This window comes from Formica exsecta, unplaced genomic scaffold (genome assembly GCF_003651465.1).
Source record: "Formica exsecta isolate Colony F162 unplaced genomic scaffold, ASM365146v1 scaffold733, whole genome shotgun sequence".
In the NCBI taxonomy this organism is placed as follows: Eukaryota; Metazoa; Arthropoda; class Insecta; order Hymenoptera; family Formicidae; genus Formica; species Formica exsecta.
In genome coordinates, this window is record NW_021853499.1 from 509,183 (window position 1) to 530,540 (window position 21,358).

The 21,358-nt window shown below is 36.3% G+C and overlaps 4 protein-coding genes across 6 annotated transcripts in view; 1 reads left to right on the forward strand and 3 right to left on the reverse strand.

Moving 5' to 3' along the window:
* The window catches only part of LOC115243802, a 9,786-nt gene extending 2,379 nt beyond the window's left edge, over positions 1 to 7,407 (reverse strand). The window contains exons 1-3 of one of the 2 annotated variants that reach the window (XM_029821040.1): positions 6,501 to 7,407; positions 5,965 to 6,186; positions 4,276 to 4,384 (exon numbers count right to left, since the gene is read on the reverse strand). In XM_029821040.1, the coding sequence (XP_029676900.1) occupies positions 4,276 to 4,384; positions 5,965 to 6,186; positions 6,501 to 6,591 (422 nt within the window). In that variant the 5' untranslated portion in view covers positions 6,592 to 7,407. Of the gene's footprint in view, positions 1 to 4,275; positions 4,385 to 5,964; positions 6,187 to 6,491 lie in introns of both variants that reach the window. The other variant, XM_029821039.1, reaches the window with a different exon arrangement.
* Positions 1 to 10,352, forward strand: part of LOC115243801 (SH3 domain-containing kinase-binding protein 1-like) — a 13,384-nt gene extending 3,032 nt beyond the window's left edge. The window contains exons 5-13 of one of the 2 annotated variants that reach the window (XM_029821038.1): positions 183 to 280; positions 7,414 to 7,573; positions 7,654 to 8,070; positions 8,165 to 8,393; positions 8,481 to 8,875; positions 8,955 to 9,056; positions 9,168 to 9,262; positions 9,348 to 9,531; positions 9,626 to 10,352. In XM_029821038.1, the coding sequence (XP_029676898.1) occupies positions 183 to 280; positions 7,414 to 7,573; positions 7,654 to 8,070; positions 8,165 to 8,393; positions 8,481 to 8,875; positions 8,955 to 9,056; positions 9,168 to 9,262; positions 9,348 to 9,531; positions 9,626 to 9,733 (1,788 nt within the window). In that variant the 3' untranslated portion in view covers positions 9,734 to 10,352. Of the gene's footprint in view, positions 1 to 182; positions 333 to 2,037; positions 5,675 to 7,413; positions 7,574 to 7,653; positions 8,071 to 8,164; positions 8,394 to 8,480; positions 8,876 to 8,954; positions 9,057 to 9,167; positions 9,263 to 9,347; positions 9,532 to 9,625 lie in introns of those variants that run through there. The other variant, XR_003885265.1, reaches the window with a different exon arrangement.
* Positions 10,353 to 10,364: 12 nt separating this feature from the next.
* On the reverse strand, positions 10,365 to 14,668 carry LOC115243804. The gene is made up of 5 exons (XM_029821042.1): positions 14,142 to 14,668; positions 13,853 to 13,969; positions 13,451 to 13,681; positions 12,770 to 13,002; positions 10,365 to 12,441 (listed from the first exon to the last, which is right to left on the reverse strand). The coding sequence occupies exons 1-5, from the start codon at positions 14,383 to 14,385 to the stop codon at positions 12,403 to 12,405; spliced, it is 864 nt and encodes a 287-aa protein (XP_029676902.1). The 5' UTR covers positions 14,386 to 14,668; the 3' UTR covers positions 10,365 to 12,402.
* Positions 14,669 to 14,755: 87 nt separating this feature from the next.
* LOC115243805 (CDGSH iron-sulfur domain-containing protein 3, mitochondrial) lies at positions 14,756 to 15,652 on the reverse strand. The gene is made up of 2 exons (XM_029821043.1): positions 15,505 to 15,652; positions 14,756 to 15,293 (listed from the first exon to the last, which is right to left on the reverse strand). Exons 1-2 carry the CDS (start codon positions 15,562 to 15,564, stop codon positions 14,940 to 14,942), a joined length of 414 nt encoding a protein of 137 aa, XP_029676903.1. The 5' UTR covers positions 15,565 to 15,652; the 3' UTR covers positions 14,756 to 14,939.
* Positions 15,653 to 21,358: the final 5,706 nt, after the last annotated feature.

The following is a 21,358-nucleotide window of genomic DNA, read 5'->3' on the forward strand; positions in this document are numbered from 1 at the left end:
AATATAAATTAAATTATGATTATATTTAATGAGTATGTATTATATTTTTAAGTATAAAAGATTTAATTAGAAAATAGTTTTTTGAAATATACACAGGCAATAGAGAAGATTCCGACCGCGTAAAATTATTTAAAGAGACTGAGCTCTTTTCTAAGCAGGATGAACAATTGCCATTGTTGCAGGCCAGTCTGTTCGAAGCTTCCGAGAGAGAAGGCGCAGACAGTATTATTAAGGCGCAGTCACCGTCTCAGCAGGGTGACGCCTGGAGATGCACCTGTTAGTTCGGATAATCATCGAAAGTCTATTCGGTTGGGGACTTCGACGGCAGCCAGGTATTAAACCCAGGATGCGTAGCTTGCACGAAAAGGGACGCTGGTTTCTATACCTGTACATACGCAACGCGGCCAACGATCATCAGTCGTCGAAAAACGGAGATCGACCTGGACGCGAGAATGGTGTTTGTATACATCTTGCGCGGGCGAATTGCCCGGGCAAGTGTTCGCGAGACTACTACACACCATCTTGCAATAATCGCAACGGATATTATAGATATTATCTCGTAAACTCTGCACCCTCTATTACAAGCGAGAGCCGAATAACGTTAACGCGACGCGAAAATGAAACGAATGATCCACTATGATCGTGAATCAATCCACGCGTGATCATCGTCACGATCCGCACGAGACGTCACGAGACGTCATTCGACGCAAGCTCTCACGCTCTGAATCATTCGGACACATACACACATACATATATACATTACAGTTAAGTTCGAGCCAGATTTGCGAAGTTGTCGCGAAGTTTATCTATGATATGCGATTATACGTCGTAGATGTCTACTTATAGAAATATGAGTCACGCTCACGCGAATGTAGAGACTCGGCAAAACTCTCGCTAAATGCCTGAACGCATCGTCGAGGAACGCGAGGACGAACAATTTGATTGATGATGGGCCGGTTTCATCGGTTAACTTACAAACGAATAGATGATCTTTTATTCCACGCGAGTTCGGCGTCAATTCGAAAGCGCGTGATACGTCAGGGGAAGGATCAGCTGAGAGAGAAAAGACTACAGCTGAGTATTATGAAAGAGAATCGATCCAAGGATTAAAAGATTCGAAGATTTCGTTTACGAATAAATTTCATGTAATCTCGATGTTATAAATTTGTGTAGATCGGACGCGAAGAATCGTATATCAGGCAGTTTAAAAATGTTCGATTAGATTCACTTGGCGTATCGATAAGGCCTAACTTGGGGAAGGAAAATATCCTCTCGATGCTACTAAGGCGACATTACACATTTTTGCAGTAATCGACGTATTACTATATTATTAGTATGTCTACGCGAAGAAGACATCATCAAGCGCATTGTGATTACTGTCTGAAAACGACGCTACTATACGAGACTCGCGATTACTACTGTTGTCTCTTGACGAGGACCAGGGCCCTTCCTTTAACGGAAGGACTTGCGCGATTATGTCGGGTTCATTTGATGCACAGATGCCAAAGTTCGCAAAATAAGTGTTTCCTTGTATGTCGCGAGCATATACATATAGCAGATATTGACAAGCAAATTAGGAAGAATAGCATTCGTTTTAATATCAAAGCATGTGAATATAATCTCTTTGAATAACATATAATTCAAAAAAGATTTTAAGAAGAATTAAACGTAAATAATAAAAATCTTATTTTGATCTAATCTCAAGATTATAAAGATATTTCACGTTGGCAATGATAAACTGAAAGTAAAAACACGAGTCTTGGAGGAAAATATTTAAAAAAGTATTCTGATGATCTTAATATTATGTTTGATCAAGTATGCCAGAGACGCGATTTATTGCATTACTGTACGCAGAACTTTTTTTAAGAGAGAAGGTGAAATTAACTGTTTCTATATTCATAAAAAAAGATTGTTCTCTCTCTCTCTCTCTCTTTCAGCCTTAAATAAAAATAACATAGCGTAAAAGCGTGCTATTTATATCTTAAAAAACCGCCGTGTTATTTTTATTCGTGTGTTCATTAAAAATGATATTTTCAGATACTGAAGTGAAACAAAATCTCGAAACGAGGCCAAATCGATATCGACAAGAGCACTTGACATCTGTATATCAAATCTTTCATATCGATATGTACACGTACGTGATAAACCATGCTTAATTGATCCGTTTTGATAATCGTAATGGAGCACATTTTCGGCGATCTATCTTATGTTCGATGTGTGTGAATGGCGTTTTTTGCAATGCATTCTGCTATAGAATGTCGGTGCACCAATCCTGTTTCGTATAAAAAAATTAAGGATGAGCACTTTAATAGCATTCTTAATAGCATTTTTTCACAGGCCATATGTACGGCCGGAGGGGAGGATAAAGGCCGCGAAAGATTAGATTAGCTGTCATATAACACTGCTACAATATGCGCACATTTTAACACGCGGAGCGTAAATTATATTCGCGCGCGATTAAATTGACAGAACCTTATAATTTGAAAAAGGTCGAGAGAGAGCTGTTTTATATAAATACATAAATTTCTTGATTTTGGATTTATATATATAAATTTTTCGTACGACACTTTTTTTACTTGCAAGACAGATTTATTGAACTTGCGTTATAGCCAGTGTAGGATTGAAGGATTAATCGGATAAAATTTTACCGAAGATGTAGTATAATTAAGAATATATATTAGATATATATATATATAATGACATATAATTGTTTCAATAACCGGAGACAGGAAAGTAAATTATAGGGCATTTTTTATTTAAGATCCGATTTAACTTTTTCAATCTTATTTTTTATATTGTTTAGAGAGTTATCAGTATTTATTATGATATAGAGAAGCGCACAATCTTTTCTGACAAACGTAGAAATCATCTCTTCGTTCTTTTGACGAGATCACTTTCATCATTCGCACATCTCGTTTACGCTGACAGAAAGACAAAAGCCTTTATTGTGCCTATCAATGATTAAGAAGAAGGATAAAGAACGAGATGAGAAAAGAAGATGGTGATATATTATATGAGATATCGTACGGAAATCGCTTTATGATCGATCGGAACAAATTATGAGTTGGTAATTATAAGACGATATTGGTGCTCCTCGATCGAAGTTCCAATTAAAGTCTCACTTTAGTAACATCTCTGAGGACTTTGCACTCTTGGGATCACATGAGAATCGACGGATACTTTCGCGATACTTTTTTTTTTCTTTTTTCTTTATAGTATAGTCTCAAAAATCAAGTCTCTCGTCTCTTATAGCGAACGGCGATTTTCACCGCTGTGATTTCTGATTTATGTAAACAACAATCGTTGCGTATCATCGCCAATCTCATATTCACGTTCGTTGCAATTCGAAATTGCATTGCGAGTGGCAATCCCGTAGTATGCATTACTAACGGTATACCGTTTTGCTGATGCAGTATTAAGAGCGCCAGTAAAACTTTGCGAAAACCCACTTTCTCGCGCTTTTCGCACGCTTGCTGGCACGTTCGCGAATTGCATCGCGACAGTTGATCGAATCTAAAGTGCGTGCACGCACTTGACGAGAAATGCATTATATCTGTCGCGATCGATCGACATCGCAGCGACGATGCTAATGAAAAAAAAAAAACGAGGTTACTTTACGAATTGCGCTCGTTAACGAATTAGCGATCGACACGATACGATTTGTTTTTTTTTTTTTCAGCCGTATCCTAAACGTAATAGTTATGGCATAGGCTTTGTACCATTTGCACAAGACGATACATACTAAAAATATATAAATTATATATATATACATACATATTATATATATACATAATGGTATATATATATTTGTTGCTTTTATATATTTATAAATCGCGGCATATTTGTATAAAAACATTACGGAATTTAATTATCTTGCCTGCTAAGCAGCATGCGCGTACTTTAATTAGCGCACGGTTTCCCAAATTAAATGTAAACGAGAATTAAATTTTTCAGTGTTTATTTTTCACAGATCTGAAATGTATAACGGGGCATACAAAAACGACAAAATTAAAATATTTTAGCTATTTTTAATGAGAGATTTCATTGCGATTTAAATTTCTTTTAAATATCAGAGAACGTAGCTATCGAACGATTGTGACAAAGTTTAAATATCTCAATTCAACCGTGAAAGTTTCAAATAAATAAATGTTTATATTGTTGTCTGATGGACCTATATATGATTTTTTACAGTTTGGGAAACCTTGAATTAGCGGAAATTAGATACAATTAGGAAGAAATCAGAATGTTGAGTGAGCGCTGTTCTAGTCAACTCACCTTTTTTGGATGCGCGCGTGATTTGTCAGGACTGTCGTTAATTTTTGTTTCGTAGACCGTCTGTGGCGAGGAGAAGCCCTCATATATTTTGATATTATTCTCGATCCTCCTGAAAAAAAATGTATTTTTTAGTCGAAAGCGATGCAAAAAAAACAAAGAAGGCCGAAATAGATCTTTCACGTAAATGATCGAATGAAATAAAATCAGCGGCGCAAAATCACATTCGGCTATTGAGTTTCGATTAATATGCAAATGTACGAGTGTGTTTGTTTCTCGTGAGAAATATGGAAAGGAAATAATAGAGAGTAAAAAAAAGGAAGTCAATTTTGAAAACACGGTGTCGCCCACGTGAACGGTAGAGTCGCTTGTATGAATTTTTTTTTTAAGGGACGCTGGTTCGTTTGCCTTCATTGAAATGCTTGATTTCTCATCCGAAGCTGGTCTTCGGCTGAAAAGTCTTTCGGAAGAGAAGTTTTTATACGACTTAGTTGATGCCTGCCACGTATGTGCCCGCGCGTGCAACGCTGTAACTAGTGTTTTTTTTTTTATATCGCGAGTGCAAGTGTGTTTTATTATTTATTTCACATCTTGTTCTTGAGATTCGGAGTTTATTCGCTTTGTATTCGCGCAGATCTTTCGTTTATTGTTAGATTTATAATTTCTCGATGTCATAAATCTCTACGAATTTCTAGAGAATTCTGTTTTATAAATTTTTAAATTCTGAATCATACAATTGTAGTTATATCTTTAATTTTATTTTATATTCTAGTTATGGCTCTGCAAATATTCGTAGCTCTCGATTTTCAACGATCTTGCAATTTTCAACGATACGATGAAAGTTTCTCGATAGAAATCAGCTATGTTTTTGTTACAAACTCTGTTAAGATATATAGAGATAGAATATGGATTGTGTGATCGGGCAAACAGTTCTGGTTGCCAAATTTTATGCTTCACAAAATAAAATGATCTTTACCATAAAGTTTTTAAAACTTGCTATATTAATGCTTGAATTAAAGTTTTTAGAACTTGCTATATTAATGCTTAAATTAAACTAAATTAAAAATCTAATATTTTTTATTTTATGCATACACAATCTTTTTTTACAATTTTGTAGAATAAAATTTCTCCAAACACAAGGAAACGCTTTGCCCGATCACGGAGGAAATAATGGCAAATATGTTAAACGTATGACATAATAACACAGCTTTTACAACATTTCATTTGTCATTACATCACCTCACCCTCAATAACGAGCATCATGTTATGTAATTTAATTCCACCTTCGCGATCGATTATCTAAATGTGTAAGTGTATAAGTTTTTAAGTTTGTAGAAACAACTTGTTCAACTCGATGTCTGAATCAATAATATAAATAAAAATACACACTTTTTACCTACAATATGTGCGCTTATTCTCTTTTTATAACAAGAATGATCAAGAATAATACGGTACATTAAAAAAACAGAAATGTTAAAATTTAATTCTCGAATGTTAATTTTATATAATTTTTTCCAAGTGTGTTACGTGTTCCAAGTGTATTACACGAATCGTCCGTAACTGCACACGTCGCGACCTATACTCAGGTATTCGCCATGCGTTGCCAAGACATGATAGTCTTTGGCGATAAGACCCAAACGATTACCGGAGTGAATCAGCGAGTTGAAAGAGATAGAGAAGACGAGACCGAACCGTTTTCCAGCTGAGCGCTCACGTTGAATCGCACACCGATACGCATTAGAAAGCTGGAACACTTCTGTCTTCTTGTTGACAGGTACGTATGTGCACGCATTGTGTCGCCGGTGATTTCTTTCTTCGAATATGGATCAAGCTTGATCATGAGTCCGCGCATCGTCACGTTGACGAGTTGACCGACATGTGTCAGTGGATTATCACGCCATTCGTCAATTGCGCCTGTAAATATACAAAATGTGTAAATAGTGTATATATCGCGCGTCATTTCAAAATCATAATCGTGTATTAAATAATGGGATATTAAATGAGAGATCGCAATCAAAAATCGACAGCAAAAAATAGTTGAGAAATAATATATAATATAATATAATATAATATAATAAAAACAAACGCTATTTATAAAAAAGATAATATTTTACGAGGTGTTTTAATAATCTTTCGAACATCATTTAAATTATCAATCGTATATCATGGGGGATTTCTCCGACCGTTTGCAAAGTGGTGGTAATATGGGATATACATACGGTACGTACGCATCTTTGACCGATGAAGCTTGAAGCACGTGCGTATTTTACATGCCGTGACACGCATTACGATACGCGTCCATTCAAACGAGTGCGTCATATGCGTCTCGCGTCTCACGTACAGATGAGCGTGAGATGCGTCCCGCGCAAGCGCCTGAAGATGTTTAAAAAATCTGGCCGCTCAAACATTGAGAATCTAGTTACGTACAATCGAAAGTGAAAACTCCTCCGGAAACCACTCTTCCTTAAGTTTCGAGCAAACTTTGCACCAATGGATCTCAACTCAAGGTCGAAACACAATGTCATCGTAAAATTAAGAAACCAACCCTTTCAAATCTTGCAAAAATCTACAAACCGCGCACTGCGATCCGCGACATGCGACACTCATTCCACCGAACATGGCGGCCTCCTTAGTTTACTGTTGCCACGACAGGTGGCGCGCGCGCGCATGCGCGCGAGCTTTGCCCGAAGATCGCCCCCCCGAGCGCAAGATGGCCGAAGTGACAGATACGGGGAGCTGTCAACCGTACCCGGGATCCGCCTAAATTCTGAGCGTCGCGGCCGAACCGCGCGTTCGCATCGCGTTGCGTTGCGTTGCATTACGATGCGTACGTACGCGAAATCCTCTCGGGTCTGTCCGTCTGTCAGAAACGCATCGAGACAATACGACGAGAACGCGCATCGCGTCGTGACTCGTACGTAGATACATACGCGTACGTGTGTTACGTTCGCTCGCGTGCGACCTGCTTTTTTCACGCGAGCTCTCGCACAGTTCCTCGACTCGGCTTTCGCCGAGTATCATCGTTTCTCTTCTCGCGTCGGTTGACCGTGACATCGGCAACGAATCCGATCGAACTCGTCGCATGGTGAGGCAAGTGTGCTGTGTTTGTCCATAGGTATAACTCCGTGTGCCGTTTTCGAGCATGGAGGCGATAGTGGAATATAATTATGTGGCGCAAGAGGACGATGAGTTGACGCTGAAGAAGGGTGACATCATCACCGAGATTAGGATGATGCTCGGCGGATGGTGGGAGGGCACCCTGAGGGACAAGCGCGGCATGTTTCCTGATAATTTCGTTAAGGTATTGCATGGTTGAATCTTGCGTTTATTATCTATATGCATATTTATCTATTTTAATGTAAAAATATCCAATGTATATAGGTATTGGACCCTTCTACAACTGATAATGGAACTAGCGGCAGCACTAGCGAGACTGTAAATAATACTAAATATGATGAAGTTACATTGAGAAACGGATCTGGTAGACGCTTCTGCAAAGTCCTCTTCAGTTATGAACCTTGTAACGAGGATGAGCTAGCTTTAGCACCGCAAGATTCGATAGAATTCCTAGGAGAGGTGGAGGAAGGATGGTGGAGGGGTCGTCTCAAAGGTAGAGTCGGCGTATTTCCCTCAAACTTTGTTTCTGCACCTGCACCTGAAGAACAAGAGAGGCACAAAGAGCGAGACAAAAAGGAAATATGTAGGGTACTATTCCCTTATGAGGCTGCTAATGAAGATGAACTCACCCTGGTTGAGGGAGATATAATTACACTTTTATCCAAGGATGCACCGGACAAGGTTTGAAATTAGAAGTCTGATCAATATTAATGAATTATGAATAAGAAAACAGTTATAGATACATAATATTCAATATAAATAACGATTCATATAGGGTTGGTGGAAAGGAGAATTAAGAGGACAAGTGGGTCTATTTCCTGACAATTTTGTCGAGATAATTGGTGTGAAGAACGAATCCCAAGAACAAGAATCCCAGTGGCACGAAATAACATTACTTAGCGCAAAGTCAAGTGCTAGACATTCCCATCAAGTAAAGAAAATGGAGAAAGCACACGTTAGAAAAAGTCTAGACACCAGGAATGCACATTCGAGTAATATATCAGGTAAGATATAACTGGTCTTTGTATCAGAGTGACATTTCTATGCCATATAATGTACGTAACGCGCGATATAATTTCGTGTTCCATCAGATCATTTCCCCGCCATAGATACTACCACTAAAAAGAGCCTATCGACATCGTCGTCCACCTCCGTGTCAACGTCGTCGTCGTTGACGGCTACCGGAAGCGGAGGGGGTGATAAGAAAGCTGCTGGCAGCCATTCGATTATATCAAGCCTGAAGCGTTTCGTGAGTGACGTAGGGAATAACGGTATTGGCAACACGACGAGTGCCACTTCCGAATGTCGTGAGGAATTGGATGGCGTAGAGCGAGGGGAGGGTGCACCGCTCTCGCATTTGACAGCTTCTCGCGCTAAAGCACCTCGGCGACGTCCGCCTTCATCGCAACATCTGCGCCATCATGCCGCTGGATCCATTAGTGTAAACGCAGTCTTGACGCTTCCTTCTGTTCCCAGCACTTTTTTGGTACTATAAAAAAATAATATTAATTATATTTACCAACTTGTACAAAAATATCAACTTTAATTATCTTTATAATTTGTAGGAGGATAATTTGTCTAATGGACGCACTGAAACAACGCTGGAGCAAATACCGGATGAAGAAACGGACGGGCTTGTGGTGAAAGCTAGGAGAAAAGCACCATGGGTAAAGTATCATTAGTTGAGATAAAATAAAAAAAAAAGGATCATTACATGAGATCGCTGTTTCAGTCTTATTATTATTAATACTGTTATTAACGTTATGTATTTATCTCAGGTTGAGGAATTGAAAATGAATCAAATGGAAAGGCGAAAAACCGCCGCAGATCGAGTCGATAAGACGGAAGTCAAAAAGGAACGAAACTTCTCACGGTATGTATCGACTTTTTAGTGAAATTTGTCATTTATTCCACGAATATGCGATATATATGACAAGTATCGTTTTATTGTTCAACAGATTAATGACGCAAGGAAATGTCGCGGATTCCGTTAACAAACCCGATATCGATAATGATGATAACAAACAGAAAGATAAAAGTCCTAGAGCCGATACAAGCCCGCATGCTGACCACAGTCCTGGCACATCATCCGGACAACCGGCCTACGTTCCATACGCTCTCTACAGCAAGCTATTGGAAAGGGTAAATATTAAGATCCATAGATTATTAAATTTTCATACCGGTACATTGCATGCACGCGAGAACACGCGATATTAATTTAAATTGCTTCAACAAGGTCGCCGCGTTAGAGGAGAAACAAGCAGTATTGCAGGTGACGGTAGGGCAGCTCTCCGAACAGCTCGTACCTCTTCTCGCAAACGCGTCGATAAACAGCAAAGTATAAGAGGCGAAAGAAAGGAAAATCGATAATATATTTATCTGCCCATATTATCACTGTGTTGTTTTCTCATTATGCATTAATGAGAAGGAGACTAATACTGCTATACTAGCGTAACTTTTATTGCTCCATTACTGTTGTTATATATATTATATATATTTATTCATTTGGTAGCATTCGTTTATTGTTTGCTCCGTCGATGCAGTATTCATGAGGACCGGTTGAAAAACGCAACATTCCACACGACATTCTTCGCTTGTAAAAGTATTTCTCTTTAACCTGACTTTCAATAATTTAACAGATCTCATTATAACTGCCGGAATTTATCGCTATCTTGATAATTATAACTGTTTTATAAATGCCTACAAAGCATTCGCAAGCCCCATATAACAGTTACTTTCCTTGTAAATTCACGACACATATCAAACAATCTATAATGTATATTTGCACATACTCTAGATTCTTATGACGTGAACCTTTTCCATATTATCAGTAGCATGAAAAAACTTGCGACATAAAGTCTCTAAAAAAAGGAAAAAAAGCGCAAGTGTCCTTCCAAGTGTCCATGTTTTTCCTTTGCCAATTTGCATTTTATTCATTGTTTTATGTTATGTATTTTTATGCATTTATTGTCAGTAACTTAATATAATGTCTCGCAAACGTATATACTTTAATTGCATATGTGTTGAGATATTTATAATTGTAATAAATATCATGAAAAAAAATTTTATATTAGGTGAAATATTTCTCTATAAATTAATTTTATTGATATAATTGGACACTAATAAACGTAGGTTACTGTTATCAATCTCCTTGCTTGAAAAAATAATGTGCTGTAAAGATATACCATTTCAAATGCAAACTCTTATTTCGCGTGTGATCCGTCCCCGAACGTCAAAAGGACATCAATGTGTAATTAGTCACATAAGTTATCTTGATTTAGGCGATAATATTTGAATGTATACATTTTTCATAATCAAATTTGTACATTAAATAGTTTATAAATTTTTGTGCTTTTTGTTTTTCTTTTTTTAAAAAAGGTACTAAATTATTCTAATATCGGTCTACAATCTATCGGCGTTTATTATTTATAGCACGTACGTTTATCAATAAGCGTATATTATATTTGTATATCGCAAAACGCGTCGCAAGAATAACTCCATAAAGTTAACCAATTGTAATTAACGAAATGCGGTGGCTCTTCGAATGGTTTTGGTATCTCTTCGTAAGATAAACTATCGTTTTAATTTGTAATATAATATTATATTTGTGACTTGTAGCATAATATTAAATTTAATTCGTTTTAATATGAACTCAAGGGCAACTCTCTTAAAAGGCATCTAACACTGACTATACTTATGGAAAAAAAGTTCAAGGTAAACGAGACCACACGACAGATTCGTACTCTATAACGCAATCACATCTTTTATACTTTTATATTTCGCTGCACATACACACACACACAGATCAGGTCGTTTGAACGCAATATTTCTTATGTGAATATATGTTCACTGAGACACTATGTAAAATTTCGGTTTGCAAACGCGACACCATCATGCACATTCTTGCAGATATAACGCGTGACAATAATAGTTATTAAGCGAGTTGAACGAATCTTTGCTACTTTTTTTTTGTAATTACATCTTGAATATAAATTTATTAATAATTAAGAGATCCACCGTAGAGGCCTCGATTAAAATATTTGGTTGTATCTTATGCCTTTGAGGGATATTTTTTAAAACAAACAATTGTTTGTATAAATATTAATTTTGATCATCATTCGCCTCTCTTAGGAACATCGTCTTCCTTCATAAATAATAAACTCTTGCGATTGAATCATTGCAAATGCAATTGGTCGCTATTGGCGATCGTGTAAACATTTCTAATTTTAATGCGATCATTTTAAAAGAATGATAGAAATATGTGTTAATTAAGTTAGGCTTGTACTTACCTATACATTTTTTTTACGACGCATCTCTTCATTTGCCATCGAATCTTAATTCAGAATTGATTTGAAATGGATGTTTTTGAGAGAGGATCATTAAATGTGAATGTTAATCTGCAAAAAAAATAATGTAAATACAATAATGTTGAGTATTAATTATGCGTGTTGAGTGAGAATATGCGTAACAATTATAACGAAATTTTTATTCTAAAGATACCACGTTCGGAGCATTACCCTAACAAGGCGGATTAACAATTGTATAATCGAGACAGTGTATTTAAATTGCGATACAACTATTTCTTGTACGCTTCTGGTCGCTATTGGCGAATAAATATCGCGAAGACTAATATAATAATGGCAGACTTATATATTTTCAATTGTTGTTGCGCGACATCGAATCTTATCGAGGAGACGAGACATTTTTATATATATCACGCTGCAGCTCTCCTTGATAAGTGTCCTATTGAAAAGCGTATCGAGTGAATTATGTATGTACGTCGTTGCGGGACAGCAACAGCTGTTAGCTACATAGTCGTTAAGTGATAGGTATCGCGCTGTAGAAAGCATGATCTAGAATGTAAGGGAATTGGAGTTAACGACTCGAGAGAGCTACGAACCGCATACGATTTTTAATGTTATTAACGTTTAGGCCTACACTCTATGTACATATACGTGTATAAGCAACGACCGAGTGAGAGTTATATATATTTTCCCCTCCTTTATCAACGTGTCAACCAATGCAGCGCATATGTCGGATTAACAATCGTACCTGTAAATAAAGCCATCGGAGTAAATCTCTCTTTTTCTCTGCAAACGCTGGAGTCCTATAATCCTACATTAAATCTCTGTACATATATATTTTTAACGTTTGCCTTCATTTCAATCATCTTATCAAATATCGCTATAAAATCGAATTAATTTAAGTAATAAGTACAAAGGCGAAACGAGAACAGTCCCTTTATACAGGAAAATTAAAATCAGATACCTACTTCCTCTCTCGATTGCTTTACAAAATCTTTGATAAAAGTATGATCTTTTATGCGTAAGTTTATTTTTTTATTATGTACAATTATCACATTTTACGTATAATTGCGTACCTTATTGTGATTATATTCCTTATTGTTATCATGATTTCTGTGATATTGTCGCGATGATCGTTGAGATAATGGCGAAATTTCGCAAATAAACGGCAACGATGCGTAACAGGGCATCACTTTCCAGAAGGGCGGCGATCTTTCGCCAGGCGGGTTCACAAGGGCGACACAGCCCTTGAAGTGCGACGGTTGTCCTTCGCCCCACGCTCGATAATCGAAGCAAGACAAGGACTCGCCTGTGTTGAATTTTATAATGTCTCGCAAACGCGTATACTTTAATTACATATGTGTTGAGATATTTATAATCATAATAAACTTCACAAGAAAAAAATTTATGTTAGATGAAATATTTCTCTACAAATTATTTTATTAATTGGGCACTAATAATTTAGATTACTGTTATCTCCTTGTTTAAAAAAATAATGTACTATAAAGATATAATTTCAAATGCAAACTCTTATTTCGCGTGTAATTCGTTCCCGAACGTCAAAAGAATATCAACGTGCAATTCATACATAAGTTGTCATGATTAAGGCAATAATATTTGACTTATTTTGTATGTCAAAAAAAAATAAAGTTTTATGTATATTTCGGCAAATTTGTATTCGGATTTTTTCTTTTCTTCACGAATATCTATATCGAGCGGCTCGCTAAATGAAATCTGTAAAAAAAAATTGCCATTACCGAATTCGTTCTTCCAGGTTCTCTCCTTATTATCGTTGTTACTGAGACCCACGAAGCTGGGATGATTTTGAGACACGAATTTAGCCAGCCCTTCCGTGCGCTCCTCGCTAATCACGTGAGCGAGAGACGCGTTTCGTTTTTGACAGAAACTTTGTGCCTGCGTGTAATTCAGGTTCTCGGATGAGAATATGAACATTCCCGCTTTGGGGATGCATTCTATCGTAGCGTTCTCTGAAAGTAATTCTCGTTATAGAATGCAAATGTTAAACTTGCGCTTCGGGAGATTAATTTACGGCGGGTCTATATATTTGTTTTTTTACAAAAAATTATTATATAAATTCCGAGAATTTTATATGAGATTGATTGACGGATTAACGTAAGCGGCGATAATTGCAATATTACCAGGCAAAGAGAAAACCGGGTACATGCTGTAATGTCTGTAATTTGTCGCGGGCACGAGAGTAGTCATATTGCGATCTTCGGGGCATTGAAGGGCTTGGCATGTATTTTCTCGCCTTCCTATATGTTGATAAAGAAATAAATAAATAGACAAATGGAGAGAAACGTGTCGTGTAAGAATACACCGGAGAACACACAAATTATAAATCGTGCATCGGATCAATTACATTAATTGAATAAATTACGCTACACTTTACAACGCTGTTACACTTTGCCTAAGTTATTCACATACCGGCACGATTCCTCGTCGAAACGAGATTAAAGGCGAGGGCCTTCTTCGATGCCGCGAATTCCTCGCACTTTTTCACATTAGAAACCACTTCTCGCGATATGATCGGCTGATTCGAGCGCCAATTGGTCTTGATTAAATCGTATCGCGGCAACTCGTGATAATTGATTCCACAGCAATGATCGCAGATAGCTAAATACGCCGCATATATAATTAAAAGAAACGATAGTATGTTAACGCGTGGCATTATGCAAATTAACGAGTTTAGATTATATACAGTTTTTTCGAAGCACTGCAATTCGTAACGCGCGTTCTGAGTTTTTTTTTCCTCATGATGAATATCACATACTTCCCACTTCGGAAATGTACATCACTCGGACAAGGCAATTAATAATTATGCAATTGCGGAAACCGTGGAATTCGTGATTTCACGATAAAAGACAAAATACAATCGAATACCTAATTAATCGTAATTTAATATATCTCGTTGTTTTCTATTTTTTCATAATGTGTTTTCATTTTTTCTCGAATAACCTTCCTCAATTAATTTTTTATACAAATATCTTATATAAATTATACTAATATCAAATATATATATAAAAAAAGAGATTACAGTATGGTAAATGCCTATAATGTTTTATTAAAATATCTATGATAATAGCACACTGTAACAATGACCATCATAGATACATGTATACTATATACACTCTCTTGTGCATGTATCTGTGTCTATAGCACATGTGATTGTATGTAAAATAATTTCACGATGCTCTCATAGCAATGATGCAATTTTCCACATCTCTATCGCTTTTTCTCCTGGATATCCAGCCTTTTGTGGGTGCCGTCGCAGAAGGGCCTGTTTGACGTTTGCTTGCAGTTGCATAGCCAGTACTCTTTGGTCTCCTCAACGACGAAACGTATGGGTCTAAACGGGATTTTGAGAAAAATGTTTTTGTGTGTGCCATCGCACAATGGCTGGCTCTTGCTCTGACCGCAGAGACACCACGAGTAATTTTTGCCGGCCTCGAGACGTATCCTGAACGGCTTCCTGTCGTATATCGCTCCGTTCTTAGATTGAAGATTAGCGCTGTACTTATCTTTGACCAGATTCACGGGTATCGGCGGCTCGTCGGTCTGTGTGGAGAAACGCGAAACCTGGAAGCAGTGAAACAATAAATTTTCACTTTACTTTTTCTCTATTCGTAAGAGAATTGCGAGATCTCGAATTAAATTGTTTATTTTGATCAACCCTTTCGACAGTAATTATTTGTTATTCCGTTTAGGAATGTTGATTCACAGATTAGGTTAGGTTTAAAATCTTATAAAATAGAAGAGCTCGTTCATTTTTTTATAGATCGTGACTTACATTTTCACGGAGGACGCTCGAAAAACGAGCGAGACGCGGCAGTCGATTAAGTATGCTCATTCCGTTAAATTGCCGATCAACGATCGAGCGTGTCAATAAATCGCGATGAAAGCAATGGTCACGTTGGCCGGAGCGCGAAGTACACAATCAGCTGATCGTCAGCGCTGCCAATTTTTACTTTGATCATCTGCGCCATCTCTTTTAACATTAACGAGATATGAAGAGTCACTGTGGTTGATAAATTATCTACAGAGTAAACGCAATGGTCATAGAAGAATGCTGATATTATCGACTGTCATATATGAATGAAAGAGTAAAATATGTTTGCATATATGAATGATTTTTTAGAAATGTCAAAATACTGTCAATTTCTGTATCAAAATACACGATATATTTGTCATCTTTTCTAAACTATTACGTCATATATACGTTTCAGTTTTCTGTCTTGTTTTATGGAATTTATTTGTGTTTTCGAGTGAAGAAAGTTTGATCGCTCTGAGAGCAATTAATGACGTCATAAACTCTTGGGTTATAAGGATTACTTTGATTATTATTAGATTAATCAATGAAATACTTCGAGCAAGCATTTGATATTGATTAATCAGGGCAAAGAATTTTTTGCTTTAAAGCCAAAATAGCATCAAACAGGATGTACTTTATATATTATTAACATTATTTTTTTATTAATTAGATTCAAAACTCATTTTTGGTCGAATACATGTTTATGGCAAACTGAGTTTTAATCTCTCAAAGTGATCAAATATTGCTTCACTCGCGTAAACGCTACATGAAAAAAATATTCATTCGAGGTACACAACGCGCCAATTACTGGCTTGTAAGAATAGTCTTTGATGCAAATCGATCGATTGGAAACGTAGTCGCGTCCCATTCACTTTCGCTAATGAAAGCGAGGAGACATGTTCGAAGTTGTAAGAGGCGCGTAAAGATACCTTTGAAACTTGCACTCCTCAGTTTTATTTCTTTTAAACTGAGTCAATGAAAATATCACTATGCAATGACACAAGATTTCACCGAAGATGAGTATTTCACTGATCTTCAGCAAAAACACTCACACACACTTTGCTCTTCCGCCTTATGACAATAAAATTTCACTGAAAAATCAGTAATAATATGTTTGCAAGATGTAACTTTTAAAGCTCTTTATATATTTATTTTGGATTTCTATTTTTATAGGGAGAGAAGCTCTCATATATAATATATCTGAAATGAAACACATATAATAATTATTGTAATATTTAAATTCAGAATTATATATATATAATTGATTCTTACAATTTTACTGATTAGTAGTTCTGTATTTATAACTTAGACTACTAGTGACTATTCACTGCTTTTCATATATTATAATACATTGATTTCATTTAAAAGAATACATCGGTGATTACGTGATACATAAATAATGCAATTATAAAAATAACTAATTTATTTGGTTAAATGATAATAAAATTAATGCGGATTGCGACGTAAAAGTTGTAACTTTTTATGAACTTTAGCAATAGACAGAGTGAACCAATAAGTCAACTTGTTACACGCACAATTTCTCATAAGGAAAATACGTAAAGAAAATATATAATTAAATAGATTAAATGAGAAAGATATATCACTGATATAATCGTGTGTGAATACGCGGAGAGGAACGACATGCCTTATGCAGTAGAACAAAGGATGCAGGAGAGAAGCTTGTATTTTGCGAATGCATCGTGGGATGCATTTGCGAGGGTAATTGACCGTTCACACGTGAAGACGTAAGTGGAGCAAACGGCGGAGTTATTCGTTCCTTCGAGATTCGCGTGCTTATCAACTAGAAAGCCGATAATGCGTGTAACAAGCGGTGTGTGCATTGAAAATACGTCGCTTTCCGCGTGATTTATTTGTTCCGTTAAAAAAATTATTCGCGCGATTTTTTTCCTGTCATTATCAATTGTGACAGCAAATTTTTTATTTAAATTACCTGCGAGATTAATTATTATATAATTAAATATTCAATAATAAAAGAGCTTTCAATCATTTTTTTTTTTTTATTAATAAACGGTCTTAAAATTCGTTGGGAATGCGAAAAAAAATTTCTTTTATAAAGATGTATATGTGTACATTGTATGTGTGTGTGTGTTACATATATATATAACGGATTTAAAAATAATATTTTTTATTATCGTTAAGACTTCCTCTTTCGATCATCTTCTCGATTGTCTTTACCGCAATTATTTTTATTATATAGCGCGATTAATAGCTTTGCCGCAACAAAACGAGCAACATAAGGAGCATATCGAGCGTATCGAGGCTCTTCTCAAAGATCGCTTAATCCTATTTGGGACCTACTTTTAAAACGCGCGGGAGAGAAAGTAAGAGGAGTTGCTGATGGAGTGACGGCGGTCGCGTGCTTGAGAAAGTAAAGTCCCTTTCGCGCATAGAGAGATGTACACACTTGCGTGTATGTACTTGTACCGATATACGCGTACGTCGTGCATGTTCGCCAAACCGATCTATATAGGTCGCGAGAGGAAGTTGCGGTGTGATTAGTGATGTTCAAAGAATTTTACATCGTGATTATATTTTCGCGAGTAATTTTACATTTTTTCATACTTCCAGCAATATTTTTGTATCAAATTATATAATATGTAGTACAAAAAAATAAATAAAAATAAAATAGAAATAAAATATTAAATTTAATCAATAGCAAAATTAAAAATAATTCGATTAATAGATATTAGATTAAAATTAATTCACGTTAATAATTGATTCAATATCATAAATATAATTTCACGCAGCGTTACATACATTCTCAGTGTTGTGTGTAATATTTTACAAAGTTCCCAGCATGTAATGCATCGTTTGTTATTTTTCAAAACACGCCTTGTAAATTATTGGAGCAAGTATGAATAAGAATTTGCTTTTATGATTGCACATTTTCTATTTACAAGAAAGATTACAAACAGATTTTCTGATTTGCACCGCTCTAATTAACGTCACTTGTATGTCTTGCACGTATTTGCGGCTAACTGCTTAAGAATACTTTACGATTTCTGTAATAAGGAAGATTTTCATTTCATAAATTTGATCTTTTGAAAATGTCTAACTATACTTAAGACAAAAATCAAGCATGATATAAGGTTGTGATTTTTTTTTACCTCTTTTTTTCACGTTTTGGTGATGAAATTTGTCATGTTTATTATTTATTCGAAAAATGGTTCCAATTAAATGATTGTTTGTTTTTTTAATATAATAAAATGTTAAAAATCTTTATTAATCATTAATTAATAACAAAGTTGTGATGAGTATGAATAATAAATTTAAAAACGTGACAAATATATTTTATATGAAACAAAAATCTTATGAGAGTCTTATCTAAGAGTCTTATCCAAGAGTATTATCCAAGAGTCTTATCCAAAAGTCTTATTTAAGAATCTTATCCAAGAGCCTTATCTAAATCATAATATTCAATATATGTTTAATCATTATTATATAAATTCCATATTAACATTACACTTAACACAATATTTATCATCTACAACACAGATGGCTATGACGCGTAACAAGAGTCAAGCATATGTAACTATACGTAAGCGAGATAACTTGATAACAATAAGAGATCATATGTCATATGCCAATTTTGGACAACGTATCACAGATTTATTAAACATATGTTAATACATATTTATTAATACTCCTTTATCGCTTAGTACTTCCTCGCACGATACGTCATAACTAGTGACGTGATTGCAATTGCGGGACGTCAGTTCCTTGTTCATTGCTTTTTCTGCGACATCGTAACACACTTCCGGTGAATATCATCCCGATATGCACGATAGTCATCGCATTCCGCGTTGGTATTTATAATATCTATTCACGTCACAGTAATTGCGTGGATACGCATACGCGTCTCATATTATGCGTACGCAAAAGACTGTGCAATGCAACGCCGCTGTCTAATTGCATCTTGGGCTTCCACAAAATTACGCAATAATACGCGTCGCATGACCCCATTTCATTTTTTTTGCGGTGTTAATATTTCCATATTAATTCACAAATTTGCATATGCGTTATATAGGGAAAAAAGCAACGACTGACGACTTGCTTAGAATTTCTGTTGTGAATTGCGTGCGAACGATCTGTCATAATTAATTGCACACACATACACACAGTTTGCAAAATAATATCTGAAACATTTATAAAGCGAGAGTAGTTTATTTTAATTCTAGTTTTAATTGAGAAAGAGAGAGTTTAAAGGAATAAATAAAAATTGTAACGACATTTTAAAATAGCAGTTCGCTCACTATGTTAAATGTTCTAAACAAGTTGTAGAAATAAAGATTACTTATCGAGAGCGGATTTTATAGAGAGTGATATTTAAAGAAGAGAAGAAGAAACTCTTGGACTTCCGGCCACGGGGGATTTAATTTCGCGAAGCCGAGCCGCGATGGATACGCGCGGACTTTCGAAGTTCACGGAGAAAGTTACACCTGGTTGACTCTAGGCGGGGGGAGGTTGCTAGAATACTCGTCTAGACGAGAATAAAAGAAACATCGATGATCTCGCGATCTCGCGTTCTCCGATTTCGACCCAGTTCTTGCGCGCCTTGTCGCGCATTCTTACACCGCGAGTCGCTCTCTACGAGAGGATCTCGTCGGGGAACACTTTCGATCTTAATTGAGCATCGATCTTTCTTTCTAATGGGTGCAATCGGCAGCTGTTAACAAGCCACATTAATCGTTAGCCACGTCGTAAAAGCACGAGTGCACGAAAAGTTTCGTATTTTCGACAACACTAAAAATTAATTGAGATACCTGATATTATAATCATAAAGAAATTGAATGGGTTAAGAGTTTGGAATAAAACTTCTTATTAAAAGTATAAGAGAAACTTAAGTTTGGAAAAAAATTTCTACTTGAAATTATAAAAGAAACTCGTCATTTCTGTGATCGTTGAGATTCCATATTTAATAATTCCTCCTGTTATATTCTCACTGATGCGTTTTAAATTTGCTGTAGCCAATCAGATGGTTTATGTAAAGAGATAGTTCGTATAACAGGATTTACAATCGATAAGTCCGGCTCAAAGGTGTCAAAGCGGAGAAAGGCGTTAATCGTACATCGAACATGACGCATGTGACGTCGCCTACTTTCGTTTTCATCTAGTATATAATCTGCATAAATTTTCGACATGTGCACACATAAACACGTAACAGCTTATATTCATAATTCTTTATAATAATTTTACTTTATGTCGCTCATAATTTGATTCGACTTTTTCTAGCACTCTCACGCAACCGGATACTATTGCAATTTGCTTCATTTAAAATTGTCCGAGATTACAGAATTATTCCCTGTAATTTGATGAATCAACTTAAATTGATGAATCATGGTCAAATATGATTTACTTATTTGCCGCTCTTTTTTTTTCAAGACCAACCTGTTGCACCTTAAAAATGTTAATTGTCACTTTTTTATCCTACGTCCTTGCAACCTTGTATTATCGAAACGGATCTTGCGGGTAATTCTTTCGCGCTGATGGCGCGAAAGAATGTTATGACGATCAGTGGAAATGATCTTGAAGGCGATCAGGCATCGTCATCATTCGCCAACGCAAAGTTGACAGGACTCTCGCATTCGTCTCCCCCCCCCCTGTATTCGACGCACGAAAGTAGCACGTTAGAGCTTTGCGCCGAAAAGTAATCTCATTGCGATTGTCCCATCGCCTCACCTCGGCTTGTCACCGACTTTCACCGACGCTTAAATAATAATTCACGGCGCAACGATTTCCTGATGCCCACGGACACGCTCGTAAATTCGCAAAAACGAGAGTGCCCCGGATAAAAAACGGCGCCTTCTTTCCC

Bases quoted from the DNA above. Each gene is read 5' to 3' on its own strand.
- LOC115243804 (XM_029821042.1), bottom strand. From the start codon at position 14,385: ATGCCACGCGTTAACATACTATCGTTTCTTTTAATTATATATGCGGCG. The intron at 13,682-13,852 runs GTAATATTGCAA...AATTACTTTCAG, and splicing joins CCCGGTTTTCTCTTTGCCTG to AGAACGCTACGATAGAATGC. The intron at 12,442-12,769 runs GTACGCAATTAT...CTTTATTTACAG, and splicing joins AGGAATATAATCACAATAAG to GTACGATTGTTAATCCGACA.
- LOC115243805 (XM_029821043.1), bottom strand. From the start codon at position 15,564: ATGAGCATACTTAATCGACTGCCGCGTCTCGCTCGTTTTTCGAGCGTC. The intron at 15,294-15,504 runs GTAAGTCACGAT...CACTGCTTCCAG, and splicing joins CGAGCGTCCTCCGTGAAAAT to GTTTCGCGTTTCTCCACACA.